General features: G+C 37.1%; 1 protein-coding gene across 3 annotated transcripts in view; it reads left to right on the top strand.

Annotated features, from left to right (window-relative positions):
• DCBLD2 (discoidin, CUB and LCCL domain containing 2) overlaps window positions 1-20,393 on the top strand; it is a 44,011-nt gene that overhangs the window by 7,536 nt on the left and 16,082 nt on the right. Inside the window, exons 1-7 of one of the 3 annotated variants that reach the window (XM_035541015.2) lie at window positions 6,736-6,797; window positions 8,971-9,198; window positions 9,806-9,849; window positions 13,137-13,274; window positions 14,522-14,573; window positions 15,923-15,995; window positions 19,368-19,501. In XM_035541015.2, the coding sequence (XP_035396908.1) occupies window positions 13,163-13,274; window positions 14,522-14,573; window positions 15,923-15,995; window positions 19,368-19,501 (371 nt within the window). In that variant the 5' untranslated portion in view covers window positions 6,736-6,797; window positions 8,971-9,198; window positions 9,806-9,849; window positions 13,137-13,162. Of the gene's footprint in view, window positions 1-6,735; window positions 6,798-8,970; window positions 9,199-9,805; window positions 9,850-13,136; window positions 13,275-14,521; window positions 14,574-15,922; window positions 15,996-19,367; window positions 19,502-20,393 lie in introns of those variants that run through there. The other 2 variants (XM_035541013.2, XM_035541004.2) reach the window with 2 other exon arrangements.

Genomic DNA, 20,393 nt, shown 5'->3' with positions numbered 1-20,393 from the left:
ATCAAATCTGAAAACTTTCTGGAAAGTTAAACTTAATGCAGCATGCTAAATTTGTTTTTGTTAGAATCATGACAACACAACTGTATGGAGCCATGTTATACAAGAAATCATATTTTAAAGGGCCCTCCTGGTCTTTAATGCTGCAAACCCATTTTTCTGTAAAATGACCCATTACTTAGGGTCCAAGAGGTTCAAACTTGATACCTTTTTCTGTGTCTTTTTGATAAGTAAAGTCTGGAGGGTTTTATTTGTTTTCTTTTAAGAAGTATGTCTTCCATGCTTTCTTTACGCCGGTTTGTCTTTCATTGGCAAGACTGTATTACAACATCAGCTTTGTTAATTGCCATTAAAAAAAAAAAAATAGAGAGACAAAATCAGATCTTTTCAGATTTTTTTTCTGTCCCATGGATATCTTTGTTTTGTACATTTTTCATTGCTCAGTAAAAGTTTAAAGTAAGTGTATTGTATTTTAACATTCCTACGCTCTTTATAATGTAAAAACTCAGTTCAGATCCAGCAAGATCATTGGAATAGTATCCATCAGAATGATAATCCAGCTACTGATCTTTGGGTCATCAGCCTTGCTGAAAACGGATGTATTGTGCCTGCAGCCACGTAGATTCTCTTTTTTAATTTTTCTCCCTCACAGCAGTTCCTCTGCTAGAGCCATTTCTCTAAGGAGTATGCTGATTTTCTTGGTTCTGTACCTGAAGTGCTGTGGGAGATAGCTATTTGATATATTTATGAGAAATATTGCTAGTGGTATAAAAAGGAACTTGAAAAGCTTGATGTGCTTCAGTAAATTGTTGTGAGCAGATAACTCATCTTGCAGTTTGAAAAAAGGTGTTGGTTTAAAAACTTCATGGAGTGATGCTGTCAGTCATATTGTGCAGACACTGTCGATCTTGGTCTGACATTTAAACAAAGTTTTTAAATATTCTGGATTTGCAGAAGGTTAATTATTTTTATCCCTAAATGTCATTTCTCCTTTTATTCAGTGATGTATATGTGGTTTTCCTAGACTTATATTTGGCAGTCCTAGGCCCTCTGCCATCTGCCATATTACTTAATGTTGCTTCACCATGTAGACAGAATCCTTTCAGGTCTCTAAACTGCTGTTTCTCGCAGTAGAAATAGTAGCTGCTGCAATGTCCAGTTGCAGATTTTGAATTTGAGTGGCATAGAAATGCTGAACTATTCTGGCAGTTTTGTCACAGTTCTCATTATACGTCCTATCTTTGCACTGTTGGTTTTATATTGAGGTGGAACTAAAGTGCCATGTTAATTAGATTTGGGTTGTATAGCTGCTTGGATGTAATTTTTTTTCCTTTTTTTTTATAGACAACCCCACAGGGATAAGGCAGGTGAAAGATTCTCAGCATCTTCAATGGAAGGAAGGTGGATTAGGAAAACAGTAGAAACAGATGAATGACAGTGGTACAGTTTCACTTGGTTACTTCTCAGAGCTAAGAGATTGTGACTCTGAAAGAATAGCTGGTTGCAGTGATCCAGCCTGTATGTGAAACGTGTTGTGCACTTCATTTGCCAACAGCTCCACAATGGTTTTCATAGCTGGCAGCTGTTATGTTGTCAGCAGGACTGTAGCCTGATAAATCTTTATCTGGTTATTTTAACATTGCTCCAAAATGAGTAAGGTGTGGGGAAAACATTGTGTGTTAGAAGGAAGCCAGTGGCACTTAATTTTGTGAGTTTTATGAAACCCCGAACCAAATTATCTGTTAATTTGTATGCTGTTATTGGAATGTGGTATCACTAGGGTGGAAAGAAAGGTGCATTAAATTTCATGCTTTTAAACACAGGTGAAGCCCAGTGGTAATCAGATTTTTCTTTTCCTTGGGTAAATTTGAAAGTGATAGATACAGCATTTTCATTACTTTATATTTTCATTTTTAAAGAGCTGTTTTCTAGGCCTTCAGTTCTATAACACAAGGCATCCTTTTCTTCCTGATGTGAAGCAAAGCTACGGGGCAAGTTGGTGCAGCTGCTAGGTGCAAATGATTCCAACTTGTGTTTTTTGTTATTGTTTGTTTGTTCAGTTTTGGTTTTTGAAAGAAGCATCTAGATGCTCCACTGTTTGTTCAAGTACCCAAGCCATCGGCTTCCTTCCTGCAATCTTCTCTTGGGCCATGGTAGCCAAACGTGATTTTTACCAGTTGCCGCTGGTTTCTCACCCTCTCCTCCCTGTCCCTAGCTCCCATCCTCTCTATTGTGCAGGCTCCAGCAGTTGTGAGACCCCAGTTGGCCCATACCTTTTGCCCTTACTCAGCAAAAGACAAATAGGGGTGTATCCAGAGTGTAAAACTTCTAGGGTACAGCAAGCACCAGCTGTTTGTAAAGGCCACCATGGTGTATGCCACTGTGGACCCGCAGTGCAGGCTGCGTGATCTCATTTACGGGCTGGTAACAGAAGAGAGGAAAAGATGATTGTGGTATTAGTTTAACATGTGTATTACCAGTGTGATTGGAGAAGTTTTTGCTTCTTTGTTGAAATACATAAGGCTTGTGAAATTTCGTTTGGTCCTGGCATGACGAGGCTTTTAGGACCTAAAAGGATCTGAAGCCTATTCTGACCTTGACTACTGCTTCTTCTTGTCTGGTTTTGTGTGACTGTCTACGAGTTCTTTTTCATTTCCTTCATCAGCAGTGTTTTGCTGTGTTGCACTTAGTGCACTGAAGCACAACAGTGTTTATTTTTATGAACGTGTTGATGCAGATGCTAAGTAAATGATAAGTCTTGGGAAGCAGGCAGGCTGCGTGTGCCAGACAAAAGATGACACACAACGTGAACCGTCCCTTTGATTCAGCATGGGTAGTAGGTCTGGAGGGCTTCTGCAACATGCATCATTGAACACAAAGAGCTGTTACAGACTGCTCATGTAAATCACTTTTCCCATGGCTAGCCTGCCTTTATAGGCTGCTTTTTCTCGGGTACTATTTAAGCAAATCATAACTGTCCGTGTAGACTTATTCACATTGTTTCCCTGACATCAGTAAGGAAAAGCTCTGGGACACAGTCTTAGACAGTGGATCTTTCTTTTCTGTTCTTTTGAAGTAGTCGCTTTGGTTAGTACATTGTAGCAGAGGAAGCAAATGTCTTACCTGCTCTTAGGAGGCAATAATTTAAGATAATTTGTTTTAAAATGTTACCATATTTTGGATGTTAAATTTAGCAAGGCTAAGTGTTATGCTTTTGTGTGAAACTCAGTGACTGAAAGCTAAGACTGCATTTCCAGAGATGGTGATTGAAAAGCTCCATGTATAGATAAAAATAATGAAGTGCTAAGAATCACGAGCCCAGTGTGTGGCTAGTGTTGTAAATGAAAGCAGTAAAGTTTTGTTGTAATGTCATTTTAAATATTGTGCTTTTGCTATAAGAGCAAGTATCTTCCTTTGCCTCACTGCAGTACTGAGCTGAAAACATTTTGAACGGCAAAATACAGTGTTTTACCTTCTGTCCTGTTTCCATCTTTGTTACATCTCAACCCATAATTTCATTACCATTTTAAGGCTGCCCCACAGCAAGTAAATCAACTGAAACTGAGACAGTAATCCAGGCAGCCCTCATTCCCTTGCTGAAAAGAAATGCTGTGCTGTGGCAATGGGTAGGGGCACTGGTTTGTCTTCAGCCGTCTCAGTCCTTCAAACCAGTGCACCACTTCTGTGAGTGATCCTTCCCGGGGAGGGATGGTTTCTGCGTTTCTGGTTGATATTCAGTGGAGTTTAAAATGCCAACACAGGCTGGCAGTGCTGGGGAAAAAAACAGTTGCTGGTGTTTCCCTGCCGTTACACTGTCCCATCTGTCTGTCAGAAAAATCACTGCTGCATTTGTGCTGTAAAATAAACAGCAGGATTGCTCTAGGTTAAACCTAACAGCTCTTTTTATCTCAAGTCCCTGTTTTGGTTTACCATATGGCTCTGGAAGTGTTTACCTCCAGTACCAGGAAGGGTGTGAGAACAAGTGGCCAAAAGCGAGGGACAGACAAGGCTTGCTTTTGTTCACGGCTGCGCTAATTTAAAGCACCTTCAGGTGTTACTGAGCTATGGCCCCACTTGTGGAGGTGTGGGGGAATTTTATGTTGTGAAACATCTGTAGTGGGATGAAATGCTCCAAACAGTATGGTACTGAGGCAAATAAATATCGTAAAGATGAAGGTGGACTGTGTGCTTGGTAGCTTGTTAAGAACATTAATTCTGACAGAGGAGCAGATTCCCGCCTGAAGAACATAGTTCTGGGGATTTGTGTGGAAACAGCAAGGAGTTTGGATGACAGAAATAAGGGCATTTACCTAAATACCTTGAAAAGCTATTTAGAATTTGAGGTCTCTATGGCCTTCATTCTTCAGTGTTTCTTAATCATGGAACTGTTTTGCAGGTTGTGTGTACTTTCTTGTCTGCACTGAGACAAGCAAGAGGTAGATGCAGCATCTTTTAGTGATGCTGATAAAGAGCAGAGAAATACAGTGTACAGGAGCTAAACAGAAGAGGAGGGATTAGTGCAGTGTATCAGAGAGAGCTCCGCTTTATGTGGAGCTAAAATTAATGCTTTAAAATGTATTATTGCTTATATGACTAATAGATTTGGTTCTACCATTGCTTAGTTAAGAAAGATTCAATTAAATCCTGTAAGTAGTCATAAATTTACAGAAAATCATAGCTTATGCATGCAAAATCTCCTCAGGAAATCCACTGGTTAAATAGAGTCTGTTCAAGTGGCTGTGCCACGTGTTAAAATTGAGATCAGTGTTTTGATCTGCATCAGTTATGCTTTGTAGACTTGAATTTTAAACTGTCTGATCTCTTTATTTTATCATTCCCTCTTCTCGAAGTAAGGAATCAGAAAGCATTCTCAAGTTTTAAAGATTAATTTTTACCATGTTTTGAAAGGGAGAAACAAGATCAACAGCAGCCAATCTCGGGGAAAAAGTTCTGATTATTTTTCTTAGTAATTGAAGTCAATGAATCTTTTTAATGGATATTACTAAAGGACTTAACACCCACTCCTACATGTGCAGTATCCTCTCATTTTGTTAAATTTCACGTTGTCGTCTTATCTACTGCATTTTGCCATGTTTACGTTGGTTCAAGTTCTGTATTTTGTTGATGCAAAGAACTTGGATATGGGAAATTATGTTAAATCATCTGCATGATTGCATCAGACATCAGCGTGCTATATAGCCTGGGGGTCATGTGTAATCCATCAGGATAATTCATCCAGACTGCATTCGAAGGCGCCTCTGGAAGAGATGAATGGTTCTCCTGACGACATCAGTCTGCTCTCCTCTACCAGCTTCATAAGAGGCGCCCGTGTTTCTAAGGCAGCTCGCTGAAGAACTGGCGTTACTCAGTTTGCTGTGAACCTGGTCCTCAGGGCACACGAAATTCATTGCACATGTGCAGACCTTCCAGCAAGTGTCAGGTGTAATGTGTACGTGCAAATGGCTTGGTGAAGAGCTCAGTCAGTTCTGCCTCTACAGTAGGTCTGTTGTGCGATGGAGAGGGCTGAAAGAAGGCAAAGGAGTCATTCAGCTGTGTGCTGGTAGCTGGTAACAGAAGTTGTCATCTCATTCAAGAGTAACTGATTTAGGACTTGACATCTGTCTCTTATGTGTACTCAGATGTTCCACGCTCATACACGCAGATTAACCAAAACAAAAGATTCTGTGGTAGTTAATTAACGGCTTCCAAATGAATGAAGTAGCTTATGCTACTGTACGTTGTGCAGAGAATTGTGCTTTCTCTTTTTCTTGGGGAAACTGCTGAGTATTGCAGATTGTTCTCCCGATAAAAGATGTATACATCTCTGGGGATGATCAGTGGTGTTTATACAACTTGAGCAGAAAAGATGAAGCGCCATTTGTATAGAAAACCTCAAGAACTATCCTTTTAGAACCAATAAAATAAAGCGAGGCTTCATTGTTCTGTGAGTTTCACTGCAAGTAGAATTTTAGAAATTTCCAGATAGCTCCTGAGTGATGATTCTGCCCTTGGCAGACTATAAGTGCATGCCAGACACTCAGTGATAAATCTTTAACTTCTTCAGGCATGAAGTCTGCTATCACTAACTGAAGTGAAACAAAACAAAATGAGATCTAAAATACCCATCCAGAACGAGCTATTTTTAAAAAGTGGCATCATTGTAAGGTGATGCTGTAGATGCACTTCAGCACAAGTATTTTTCCTTTCCAGCACAATTTGACAGCAGGTTCTTTAAAGTGGATAGATTATAGGAGGATTTTGCCTTGCATGTTTTCTTTCGATAAAGCCTACAACAAAAGGAAGATCTGAGATTTATCTTTCCATCAAATCATGTTTCTGGAGTTTAGCTTTTTTTTTTTTTTTTCATCAGAAAGGCATGCCTTGTTCATTGTTACAAATGCAGTGCTGGTATTGTTCTGTGCTTGAGACAGCTGAACAGCAAGCTAGCAAAGAGAGTGGTAAAAATGCGTGTTAGAAGTGCTCCTTGTTACTTTTAATTGGACAAATTCACGGTTTAAATACAGTTTGGGTCAAAGACCCAAGCTCTTCTTTGTCTTTGACTTCCAGCAACCTAGGCTGAAGAAGCAAAGTGTAGGGGAGAATCATGTATGTCACTGGAATTCCTAGTTTTCAGAAATAGCATATGTGGCACTACTGCATTGCGATAATAGGCCCATTGAAATGAGAAATAATAACCAAGTATTGTAGATCTCAAAATCACTTCTGTTTTCCTTACAGTGCGATCAGAGCAATCTATCTGCTTGGACAGGTCAAAGATACTATGATTTGATGTTCAAAAGGTGACTTTATTAGCGTATCTGCATATTTTAAATCTGTAAATGACTAAACAGTTGTTCACACCTGTGACAACAGGAAAAGCACAGAACTGGTCGACTGGCTCATTGCTTTTATTTAAGACATAACCTAAAACTCATTGATGTTTACATTGAAAATTAACTTCATATTTTTGCAATATAAATGTCTGTTTTGAAATACTAGCCACAAATATCACCATGAATAGAAGACCTAGTATCTATTTGTCATTATTATTGTTGTTAATATAATACATTTCACATGTTTTGTAATGTGTGTGAGTGCTTGCTTGTGAAAAGCTAGTTGACCAGCAAAGGAGTCAGTGCTTTTTTTGTTTTGTTTTGTTTTGTTTTTTTCTTGACTGATAAGTATACTGTGAATAATGAGTTTGATAACCAAAGTTTTAGTAACTAATAAACCAACACCATGCAAGTTTTAAATGATAAATCTCTCACTTTTAGGTTTATAACGTGCTTTTGGAAAGAAACCAGTATTAAAATGATAAGCAAATTGTACTATTTAAGCTACCTATTTGGTAACATTGGACAATTATGTATTCATGTATTAGAGTAAAAGTTTAGCAAAGTAAAATATATGCTTTTTGTTTATTTTTGTAACGGGAAGTGTAAATTAAGTAGAGTGTAATAATCAGCTATCACTCAAATGGGAGTAGCATTTGTCGTGGGATGGACCAGTGTTTTATAGCAACTTGCTAAAGTTGGAGAAATTAAAACATGACTAAAAACCAGCTTTACAGATAGAATTTTTGATTTTACTGAAGCAGATATCGCAGTTACCTCTCCCAAAAGGAGATGCATCTTTTTTCATTCAAGACTGCTAGGAAGAAAGCTTGCATCTGTTCATAATTCTCTACATAACAGCAGCGGTTTAGATTTTGGAACCATAGGACTGTCTGTAAAGTGCTCAGTTTGTGAAGAAAACAGATTTTGTCACTGAAAATCAGGTGCTTTTGCAAACAGATTAATGAGATTTGTTTGATGGAGCTTTTCTTCCATGCCACTTCAGTGTGTGGAACTCCTGCTCTTAATGATTTCTGATCATTTCAGGATCCTGAAAGGTCCCGATTGCTTTTGGGTTAACATGTACAGATCTCTTTCAAAAGATCTCTGGACTTTGTAGTGTCAAATTCTGAAAGTGATAATGCTGTTCCCGGCTTAGACATTCATGTGACCAAATTCAATAAATAGGCTTTTGAGGCTCTGGTGCTAATGGTACAGTGATTTATAAAGAGCCAGTGATGGTAGATGTTACTTAAAGTATGTTCCTATTTCCAAAACAACTCACAAATTCTTAACGCTAGTCCTGTACTATATACTGGGGTCAGTTCACGTTATGCTGTTGAGTAAATAGATTTATGTTTGCTTTTCATCATTTGATTTTAAGAAATCATAATTTGTACAAGTCATCTCTAATATTGTTACTGCCGTTTAATATTAATGCTCTAATGTTAAGTTGAGGGCCTCATGTTGGAGTTAGAAATTAACTTGTTATACAAATCTCAGAAGAATTAAGCATGTTCCCTAAGGAGCAGGTTGAATTAATTACAGTATTAAAATTGTTTTAAAGTAGAAAACAACGCACTAGCAGTTTGATGATGTCAGACCTGGCAGTTATTTTCAGTAGAGTTTTTGCTGTCCCTTGTCTTTCCAATTCTGTTCTTTCTCATTGTGTTATGGATACAGTAACAACAGAAAAATGATGTGCTTTTATTTTATTAGTGGGTCTCTACCTCCTTTCTCCTTTTTGGAACCTGTTTTCTACTGTATGGAGGTGTTGAGGGAACACAAAATAGCAAGGACACTTTCTGTACTTTCAGGACGATTTTTAAAGTCATTGTGGACAAACTTTTATCTAGTCGAGGAAGTTGTAGAATCCCTCTGGTCACAAATGATGAGAAGTTAAACACTAGCCAATGTTAGTTCAAAGGTATTTTGTCACGATTGCTATTCCTTCTGTACATGACTTATCTTTGAGTGTTTTTTTTTCCCAACATGATTAGTAAGGTTTAAAAAACAAACAACACTGTTGCTTTTTGTTTTGTTTTGTTTTAAATTTGTGCCACAGCAGAAGATAACTAAATGACCAGTGAAGCTTTAAAGTTGGATGCAATGTAGCTAACTCATTTTTGTTCTTTTGTAGGTGATGGATGTGGACACACCGTTCTGGGCCCTGAAAGTGGAACTCTTGCTTCGATAAACTACCCACAGACCTCTCCCAATAGTACAGTCTGTGAATGGGAAATTCGTGTAAAGCCTGGGCAGCGAGTTCAGCTCAAATTTGGTGATTTTGATATTGATGACTCAGATTCTTGTCATTCCAGTTACTTGAGAGTTCACAATGGGATTGGCTCCACCAGGACAGAGATAGGTAACAGCTTTTATTTTTGGTATTGAAAAGCTATTGTCTTTTATAGGACTTCGCACATCGTTTTAATACTTCTGTAGCTCTTAATTTTTCTTTCCTAGCCTGCTCTGAGCATAGAGTACTATGAGGTTTATGGTATTATTTAAGTTATTTTTTGTAGCCCTGGAAAACTGTTCTAATTCAATTGGTTTTTGGTTAGGGTGAGACCTTGCCTGAATATAAGCATTCAGTGCTTTCTAAGTGGATTTCGACTCTTAGAAGAAGTGATGAAAAGAAGGAGGTGTTTATTATGTACAGAAATCTTAAATTAGGTAAAAGAAGGAATTTTAGGGATTCTATAGTCAGAGTTGTGTTTTTCCTGAGCTTCATATCAAGGAAACTCTGCAAAATATAATGGAGTGCTTGTGTTATACCCTACCACAGCAGAAAAACAGCCATCAGGGACTAGTTTTAGTAACTTTACTACTAATAGTACCTCTAGAAAAGACAGCTTAGGAAAGACCTGTTTTCTATACAGGTCTTCAATACGGGCAGGGAGTACAGATGAAACTGTAACTATATAAAAATTAAAGTGGTAAACAAAACAGTAGTCTGATAGTCTCTTTCTCAGGTGATGTGCTCCTTTCAAGGATGCTTACTATTGTTGCTCAGCAGGTAAGGTTTCTGGAATGCCACAGTGTTAATCTAATTATTCTTTAGTAACTGCATTTTGTTTACTGTATTATTAAAGTGTATGTATATATTTGTCTTGCCACAATTCCTAGAACCTAAAAATGTACTGAAAAAATGATGAATTATAATGACAGCAGAACAATCTGTATTTTGTTTGTATATACAACTGTGCTAAATGCAACACAGATCCTATAATAGTCTTTGATTCTTCAGGGTATTGAAAGAGACTCTACTGTAATTTTTTTTTCTCAGACATTCCCCAGTAGCTTGCAAAGTGGACAAGAGACTCCACCAAGTTCTCGTAAGCAGTGAAGAGGGAGTTGCAAAATTATGAGCATCTTTATTAAAAAAAAAATAAAAATCTTTTTATACTGAGGAAGTTCTTGTCTGAGCTCTTCATCTCAGTGGTAATAAAGGATGTCAAGCTTCGATAATTATGTATTTCAAATATCTTCCGATAGGAAGGCGTCCATAGTTTAATTTGCTCTCTTTTAAGAGGACAAATTGAATTTCATTATTATAAGGTGGTTATTTTCAAATAGTGTGAAATTATCATCCACATCAAGGTATATGTAAGGTTTTAAGACCCTTCTTGTTATTATGCATAAAACTCAAAATGAATTGTCATTTTTCCTTCACTAAAATTAGTTGCTATTATGCAGAGTCATTTTATTTTGTTTCCTAAATCAGTAATCTGGAGAGAGAGAGAGAGAGAGAGAGACTGACTTCACCGAGATTGTTTTAGTTGTACTCAAATACTAATCCCCCTCAACTGAGTCTTTTTATAAAGAGGCTAGTGGAATATTAGTTTAGTTAACCCTCTTTTCCAACTGTTACCTTGGTAAGCATGTGTGAAACTAAGTCTGTGCTTGGAGTGGTTGAGCCAGACTTGGTCTAAAATAGAAAGCACCAAAGTCCTTAAATGGCAAGGAACGACTAGTTCTGATAACTCTATTATTCACTTTTACAAGTGACGTAATGGGTTCAAGTAAATTTTCTACTTCATTTGTTTCTCTTGACTTTCAGCTGTTCCCAGCTGGTGTAGTAACACAGTATGTCAAGCAAATATGTGTGTTGTTCTGCTCCTGATAAATTAAATCACAGAACGATCAGTGATATTAACACTGGCAGATACAGATGGTACAGTTTCTTAAATATTCATATTTGAAACGGTAAACAGTGGAGAGACTAAACAGTGATTTGAATTTGGAAGGAATTAATCTTCTGAATTTATCCTAAGTTCTTAATTTTCTTGCATTCAGCACTGATAATATAGTCTAGTATTGAAATAATTGCATTACATAAAATCTGAAATTCAATACCTATTTTAACTCAAAATTAATTTAAAATTGTCTGATTTAGATTCAAAATTGAATTGCTACTGGGTTAGTTCATTGATAAGTAGAGAAGGTTTCTCCTGAAGCTCTTAATGGTTAGATCTCACTCTAAGCCTTTTGAATATTTATCAGTAAGTCAACAGATTGAAATCTTTGGTGTTAGGTTTGTCAGTAGTTTCAGTAAGATTTAGAGGTGTTCTGTGTTAAGTTTCATTGCAATCCAGCCAGTATGTATTTATATTTAGATGTATTATTTAATATATTTTATGTAAGGCCATATCTGTAGGAGCAAAGAATGTAAACTACTGTGGGAATTCCCCTTGTGCTGTAATGCTGCTGTACAAAAGCACTTTGGGTCCTTCAGTGCATAAATACAGACAAATCAGTAATACTACATCTTCTGTTCATACCATTGACAGTCATCACCACAGTCACGTTTTGTCCATTTCTGGTACCAACTTTTTAAAAAGTCTGCTAAAAATCTGGAAGGAGGCCAGAGAAGAGCTGGGGAAATGATTTATAGTCTCAAAAGTATGTCTTGCAATGAATCATAAGGTGCATCCATCTACAGTTTGTCAAAGGCTGTATCTCTGTGGTATGAGCAGCACTGGATAGTTTATCCAGGCTAGATTTACATGTCTTGCTGTGTGTGTTTGCCCAAAGAAGAGGTTAAATGTTGTCTGTCTTGAGAGGAGTCTCTTGCTGGTCAGCTGTGTAACAAGATCCAGAAGCTGAAAACAGGGTGGGGGGGTGGAGGGTGTAGTTGGAAAAATAATGCAGTTCATCATAATGAATGCAATTAATCACTGAAACATAGCTTAGGGCAAAATATAGGGTCAGTGGGGAGCCTTGGTAAAAGGGAACTCATTTTCATAACTTTTGCTGATGACCAGCTTAAGTAGTGAATTGAAGTAAGATTATATTGCATGTAATTTTATACATTTCATTAAAGTATTGTAAGATCTATTTTCTGTTTTTCATCAGAAAAAAACACATGCTTTATATGAAAAATATCAGAATAAGAAAAAATTAGGAAGCTCTGAAGAATGACAGAAACTTGTATTTCTATTTTTTAAGTGTTTGAGATTGCAGTTCTCTTTTTAAAGAAATTTGACATACCTTTTAAAAAATTATATTTGATCAGAAACAGGGCTGTGTTATTCCAACCCCTCTTCTTTAGTACTGTAATTTTCCTTCAGTTGAGAAGGTAATCTGGCTTCTTTTTTTTTGCTATTTTACAATATGATAACATACTTATCGAGAAGACAAATAAATGAATGGTAAACTGAAACATGCGGTGTCATCTGTTGTTGGTGATTATCCACTTTTAATATTCTGCAGAGAATATAGGGTCAGAGGATGTTTATAACATTGATTGTCTAAGGGTGCTTGTAGAACAGAAGATTTTTTCTTAACTAGTTAATAAACTGGTCAGTATTTTATGAAAGTTTCTAGTTAGTAGGGCTGGAGAATTCCATACTGATTTGATTCTGTTTAATAGCCATTCATCCAGGTAATTTCAAGTCATTTGGTAGTAATTCTAGGACTTTATGGGCAAATATTGTCAATACCTGCCGACTCCAGCTTCTCAGTCTAAAAAGTGATATTTCTAGTCGTTCTGTATTGCAAGAGAGAAGTACCCAGATCCAGAGGCAGACCAAATCTAAGCTGCATTACCTTTTTTCTTTTCTGAAAAGCTCCAGTGCCTCTCTTAGATTTTCTGGGTGCAGCAAGATGGTATGTGAACCAATTGTAAGTTTATGTTACCCATACTTTGCTTTAAATGGACACTGACTACATGCCTTCTTATTATCTACACGTTTTTGGTTTTGAATATATACACCAGAACTAATGTGAGCTTATACTGGAAGTGAAGATTCTTATTACATATGTTGGTTTTGGTCCATGTCTCTTTCCTCCTTCTCTTCCTAGGAAAATACTGTGGCTTTAGCTTTCAAATGGATGGTTTAATTACTTCAAAAAGTAATGAAGTCACAGTACAGTTCATGAGTGGAATACACACTTCCGGGCGTGGATTTCTTGCGGCTTATTCAACCACTGACAAATCAGGTATTCATAAGATTCTCTTTGTTTTTCTGTGCTGATTAAATGAGAGTTGTCTAGTAAAAACAAAAAACTAATGTATTTTTTCCTACATTCTCACAAATTAACATCTAAAAGTGATGAATTCTGATACAGTTTTCTTGATATTTCTGCACAGGAAAATCGAACTGTTGAGTTACTATATAAGTTACAGTATTTAAAAAAGAAAAAGTTATTAAAGCTTACCCCGGATATAGCAAGAATCATAGTTACCTGTTATGAGTGAAAGAGCTACTTTGGATAAATGATGAAATGCATTTTTTTCAGGTAGTAATCCAGATGGCAGATAACTGATTTTTTTTCTTAGCAAACTGTATACATTTTATGCAGACCCACCTCATGGAAAATTTTAGTTTCACTAACAACTTGCTATACTTTCTCTATTCTTCAGTCCCTCTTTGACTGCTGACTACGTTTTTCATTTTTGCCATTTCTTGTCTCCCTCCTGTGTTTTTGTTTTGTTTTGTTTTTCTAGCCTTTAAAAGAAGCAACTGTATTTGTTTTGCATCTCCTTTCACTCATTGTAAAGGTGAGTGACATATGTGGTCCACAAGGAGATGAGGGATTGCCAGCAACTGCTTTGCAAGGCACAAAGATTGAGAAAATCCTTATTAGATGTCATCTAAAAAGAACAGATGAAGGGTTTTCATGGGATATATTTTTTTTAATTTTTGCTTTCTGGTGCTTTTCTGTGTGTTTTGGATTGTATGTGCTTACACAAAGCACAGAAACATAAAGTTTGATGCAACAGTCATGAATGCCAGTAACATGTCACTCTAATGTTCCCGTGCTGCCTGGTTTTAATACTGTAGGACTGTTAAGTGCTGAAAACACAGGCCTGTTTAGCTAGCTTATTATCTAATTTTCTCTGTTTCAGTTTCCTTTTGTGAACAGGGCATATGTTTGTGTCTCATTCATAGGTTCCCTGAAGTATAGCTATAAATTAAAATTAAGCTACAAAAAACTTGCCACATGTTTGTAGTGTATCCTTCATGTCTACCTAACAGTGTATTTCTCAGTACTCAAACAAATTATCAAGGTTCTACTGTCATACAATATCTGTTGAAAGAAAATTATTAAATAAGAACTTTCTTTTCCTTCGAGACTTTTGGTTAAGCCACAGAGGCTCAAATATGTTTTTTGTGCACTTTTGAAAAGCATGCTCAAACCTGTTGTCTTTATCATCCTCTTGACCTAATATTTTTTCTTTCCAGACCTAATTACCTGTTTAGACAATGCAAGTCACTTTTCCGAACCAGAATTCAAGTAAGATTAATTTTACCTCTTTTTCCGCCCCTTTATCTTTTCTGAAGTCATTTTAGTGTTTCTAGTTCGCTGTTACTTACACCTAACCCAACTTGAAAATTGGAGGTCGAGAGGACTCAAGAAACAAAGAGATTGGGGTTAGAGCTTAATTATATTGACATTTGCACTCATCCTTCTTGCTCTTTCCTATTTTTATCTTACATGCAGTATACAGTAGAACCTCGTTAATTTGCACTAACACACATAAGCTAATATCACATTCCCATTAAAAAATATACTTTTATAAATATATATTACAGGGTGTATGCCCCTTCAATACTGAAATTCATATTAAAGTTCTCAGAGAAGCACTAAACTCTGAAATGGGTAAAAAGAAATAATAATTGCAAAGCCATTTCACAGTCTGGTGTGAATTAATGAGGTTCTGTAGAGATATAAAATGCTGTTCCTTCTGATGGAGGAAACATACATCATTTGCCTGTTTTGTCCTCCACTTCTGTCTAAAGCAAGGACAGTGTTTAAAGCTGTAGACTGAAGTGAAGTATTTAAACTTACTTTTCGGAGAAATGAAGCCCTGAAATCAAGGGCTTTCAATCAAACCTTTCAAAATGCAACCTTTGCATTCTCGTTCATTTTCCCAAGTTCCAGAATTGTAGGTTCTGGCATTACCCTGTATGTGTTTGTCTTCATATCCTGTTGATTTCATGGTATCTGCAAACTGGCTTCAACTGTTGTTGAATTGACATTTTACCCAAGTTCATTGTTAAATCGTGAAGACTTAATGGTTTTTGTATGTACAGTATGAAATGGCACCAGAATGTGAATGTGTGCAGATGTCTTCCCGTTTTTTCCATGAGCTAGTGGTATTAACTGAATTTGGCCTGTTTTTTTATGATCAAAACGTTGCCAGGAGCTATTACAAAATATCATTACTTTTCAGATGTACAGTTTAAAGATGCAAAACAAATAGATATGCAGGTCTCTAGTTTATAAAATATAATTCATAAATACTGCTACTTACAAGACTTTCAATTTACAGAAGCCATGTAGTATTTATGTTAAAAAAAAATGATGGCATAATTTGTTTTATTATATTCAGTTATTATAACTGAATTACAGATGAAATAGGTTTTTAACTACCTATTTCAAATGCCTGTTCTGCTGTTGTGTACTTCTCTTCCCGAGTATATTTTTGTCTGATTTCTTATCTTTTCAATTAGGATATATCCTCACATAATGATAAATGAACGATAACATAGCGTATTGTAGATAAAAAGCAGTGACTATTGTATAACATTGTAAGAGTTACAGCTGCATGCATATCTTGACTTGATTTTTTTTTTTTCTAGTAAGTATTGTCCAGCTGGGTGTGTGATTCCTTTTGCTGATATTTCAGGCACTATTCCTCATGGATACAGAGATGTAAGTAAACTTAATACTGTGGACTCACATGAATTTTGGTAAAATATGTTATGTATGATTAAAACTCTGTTATAAGATGTCTGCATTAGCTCTGCTGTCTGGATTCTGGGAGTTGTGCCTCCTAAAGTGAATAGCATGCTGCTTATGGTTTTTTTTTATGCTGCTGCTAAATGACTGGTGCTTCAGTGAGTTCAGAGGAGGCCCACAAAAATAATCCGAGGGCTGGAGCACCTCTCCTATAAAGAGAGTATGGGAGTGCTGGGTTTGTTCAGCTATGGGGAAGCCTTCTAGTGGTCTTTCAATACTTAGAGAGGGCTCATAAGATAGTGAAAGGTTTCACCAGTCTTATAGGCTTGTAGGGTGGGAGGTAATGGCTTCAAATGGAAAAGAAAACTAGAAAAGAAAAGAAACTAGATTTAGATTGGATATTTGAAAGACATATTTTACCACAAGGGTGGTTAAGCATTGGTACTGGTTGATGAAAGAAGTTGTGGATGCCCCATTCTTAGAAGTGCTCAAGGCCAGATTGGGTGGGGATTTGGACAACCTGATAAGGTGCCTGTGCTCCTGGTGGCGGGTTTGGACTAGATGATTTAAAAGGTCCCTTCTAACCCAAACCATTCTATGTTGCCATCTCCAAGAAGCGCCATAATATAATAGAGACTTGAACATTTTTGCAAGGCCTGCTGAGAAAAATGGATCAACCAAAATACTGTTTCATGTTTCGTGTTTTGTTTTTGATGGCTTTCTCAAGTTGTGAAGTTAAGATTTATAGACAGAAACAATACTGTGTTTTTTTAATGGTGTCCTCTTGTTTTTAACATTAATATATCTCTAAACAAAGGCTTTCAGTTGTTTACACTGAAATTCTGTTTACACTCAGCAGATGTAAAAAAAAACCATTTGCAGAACAGTTAATACCATAAAATTAATGGTTCTATAAACCGGAAATAAACATCTAATAATTTAAATCACTTAGAATGCTACAAAAAAACTCTACACTTTTAAAATATTTAATATGAACCCAAAGTATGCCTCCCTGATTTTTCGTTTCTCAAATACCTGTAAATCCTAGGTTACCTGTGTAAATAACTTCCCATATGTTAAAAAAGAAAAAAATCACCATAGTATAACTGTGTTAGGTGTTCTGGTCCGCAGTAAGTCCTTACTAAATAGCTGCAGGGCAATTTTTATACCTAGTAATAAGACGGAGTTGATTCTCTGCCCATCATATTTGCAGCATCTGTACGTGTTCAGCCTGTTGGGATTTTTTTGCCAAAATCTGCAAAAGCTGTTTTCTATGCAGGAAAAAGGAAATTTCAGGAAATAAATTCACTGTTACTTTGTGTACTTTATTACTCTATTCTGAATAAAAGGCAGAGAATTACCTAGAATTCAAGTTTGGAAAGAAATCAAGTTGTCCAACACTTTAGACAAAGTTTCAGGTAGAAATTTGTCTTGCATACCTTTCTAATGATCTTAGCTTCTTGCTGCTTTAAAAAAATACCCTAAACTTTGATTTTTTTTTGTGTGACCCTAATGTCTTGCACTCCTTGAGGACTTGGAGCGCTCATTGCTGACATCTTCTGGTGAGCAGGGATGAGAGATTTTCATCTGCTGCAGGATCGCATCCTTCTGCTTTCAAGGAAAATAGGAAGGAAGGGAGAGGGGCGCTGAGTTCATCAGCCAGACATAGTTACATTTATTTAGAGAGCTTTGGGGATATTTGAGGGGTGAGGAATAAGGATCCACAATAGGCTGGAGTTTTTGTGTGTGAATATGCTAAAGAGAATTATATCTAGGAATGTCTTGGTAAGAAGTTTTTGTGCCAGTGAGCCTGAGATATAAGGGCCTCCTGGCCTATTGCAGCATGCAGTTATTTCTCAAAAGGCCACAGTAGAAAAGTTGTTCTTTTTTTACAATAAACTGCTGAGGACAATCATCTATGAAGTCTCCCTTTTCTGGAAAGGATCTGCTGATTCCTTCTAAGAGAATTGCAGTGAGGCTCAGTAGTGCCCCGTGGAATGGTTGGCAGAGCAATGCAGCAAATGCATTTAGTACTAGCAATGAGCAGCAAACTTTCTTTGGGAAAGCAACTGTTAAAAGTAAATATAAATCTGCAGCCGTCATCTGTTGTTTATCGGCTTGGGAAATCTGTGCTGGGATACCACACTAGAAATAAAAAGCTAAATGTGGTTTCTGGAAGGTATATAGGGAGATACCCAGGTGATCCGCCGGCAGCTTGATCCCCGCTGATATTCTAAAATTCAGGTTGATCCCAGTCACATTGGATGTGAGCAGCGGGCTGCAGAGTTGTCGTGTGTCTGTGCATACTCAGTGCTTCACGTGGCAGGCAGTGCCTGTGAATAGTCTGTATGTGCCTGTTGCACTGTGCAGAGCCAGTCATCCTGCAGGAACTTGGTGTACACCGTTGAGCGGGTGCAGAGCCCTTGCTGCTAAGCCTTTTTTGGAACTGGACTGTGTCTCTGCTCCTTAGCACAAGGACATTTCTGCCTTGAGCCCATTTGGGTTGAAAGGTCTTGCTTTGCAGATGAAGGTGTCATGGGCTAGTTTGCTGTAGGAAACGGGCATCTTGCTCTGCTCAGTCTGTGCTGTGCCTGAATGACTTGGTGGAGTGGGTCAGTCTTGCTGTCAGGACTACAAGCCAGGGAAATGGAAACGTTGCTGTGGTATTTGTTAGCAGGGTGGGACTAACAGCCTCTGGGATAAGACGGGAAGAGCAACAACAAAAACAGTTTGATTAATTGATCTCCGCTGGCCTGTGCAACATAGGTAACAGGGTTCCTCAGAAGAAAATGCATTCGTGTATTACGGTGGGTTTTTATGGATCAGATTGCTGGGATGCTAACCGTGTTTAATCACGAGATAAAATATACAACCCACTGGCTCAAAGTTACAAAATCTGTACTGCATCACTCCTTAATTGTGAGAAAATGAAGAAAGCACACAAAGTATGTTTATACTAAAAGGTTTTCTTGGTATTCATATATTCAGCTTCTGTTGTCTAGCATAAAAGATTTATTGTAGGCTGAAAATCTGTCTTGCAGTCTTTCTCAGAGTTGTTCACCTTGCTGTTTATTTGAGCGTATTTGATTACAAGAGTTGCATTCCAAATATGTCTGGGCTAGGACTCACTGAAATGTCTGAGATGTTTTCTATGTTTTTATAAATTCCACAATAAAACAAAGATAAATGATTTCTAAATAACAGATATAGTTAAATAATAAGTTTCTTAATGTAATAATAGCAACAAAGAATGTGACTTGGCAACATAGCATTTACAATACACTATGTATTACCTAATTTATTTACAATGTAGTATTAAATTTTTCTTTTTCCCCCCTCCTCAAGTCATCATCACTTTGCATGGCTGGTGTTCACGCAGGCGTTGTGTCAAATACTCTGGGTGGCCAAATTAATGTTGTAATCAGCAAAGGCATTCCGTACTATGAAGGCTCCCTGGCTAACAATGTCACCTCAAAAGTGTAAGTGTACCTCCTGTGTCCTCCTTCTCTTTAGCACCATAGATCTTGGTACTGTCTCATCCCAGGAGTAATTTCAGCTACAGGATCTACATGTTCCACAGACAAGTGCTGTTCTGTAAAGTTCTCACAATTCTCTTTTACTCTGATGCAATTGTTTTACCAGGTATTTTTTTAACCTCTAGACCATAAAAATTACTTTTACAAGTTCTGCAAGGAGCTTTTATCTTCCAAAATGCGTAAATTCCTAATGGGCTGTGTAAAAATAATAATTTGTCCTGTTATTTTTTCATAATCTGTAATTTCAGGGTCTTTTTTTGTTATTTAGATACCATAATTTCTCTTCTATAAAAAGAGGGGAAATTTGATATCTAATGTGAATAATATTTTTCTCCTAAAGCTTCAAATTTTACAAGCTAGTGGACAGCGTTTTTTGTTGTTGTTGTTGCTTTTTTGTTTGTGTTTTTGTTTGTTTGTTTGTTTTTGTTTTTTTCCTTCATGTCATAGTAATGTGTGGGGGGATTTTTTGGGGGGGGGAGTAGGGGAAGAAGATGGGGGTGGGCAGGGAAAGTTTTCTTTTTTCTTTCGTCCAAAGCTGTCCTTTTAGTCCAGTCCATAATTTAAGGGTTATGGTTCAGAAGAAGTTTTTTTTTTTTTTTTTTTTAACAAAACCTTGAGGCAAAAACAATCCAATAATAACTGTTTTATTTCCGTGCTGCTAGTGTTTGGTATCCAATAGACAAAGGTCACTTGCCCTTGGTTGTCTCTACTAAATGAGAGCAACTACTGTTTGTCCTGAGAGGCCGGAGGTTAGGCTGGGGAGCTCAGTCATTGTGAGGAGTGGTCTATGTGCATGTGTGGGCAGACTCACTGTGCGAAATGGTGAGATGAATGC

This window comes from Cygnus atratus, chromosome 1, assembly GCF_013377495.2.
Source record: "Cygnus atratus isolate AKBS03 ecotype Queensland, Australia chromosome 1, CAtr_DNAZoo_HiC_assembly, whole genome shotgun sequence".
Classification (NCBI taxonomy): domain Eukaryota; kingdom Metazoa; phylum Chordata; class Aves; order Anseriformes; family Anatidae; genus Cygnus; species Cygnus atratus.
Note: the sequence above shows the minus strand (reverse complement) of the source record. Positions and strands in the feature narration are given on the sequence as shown.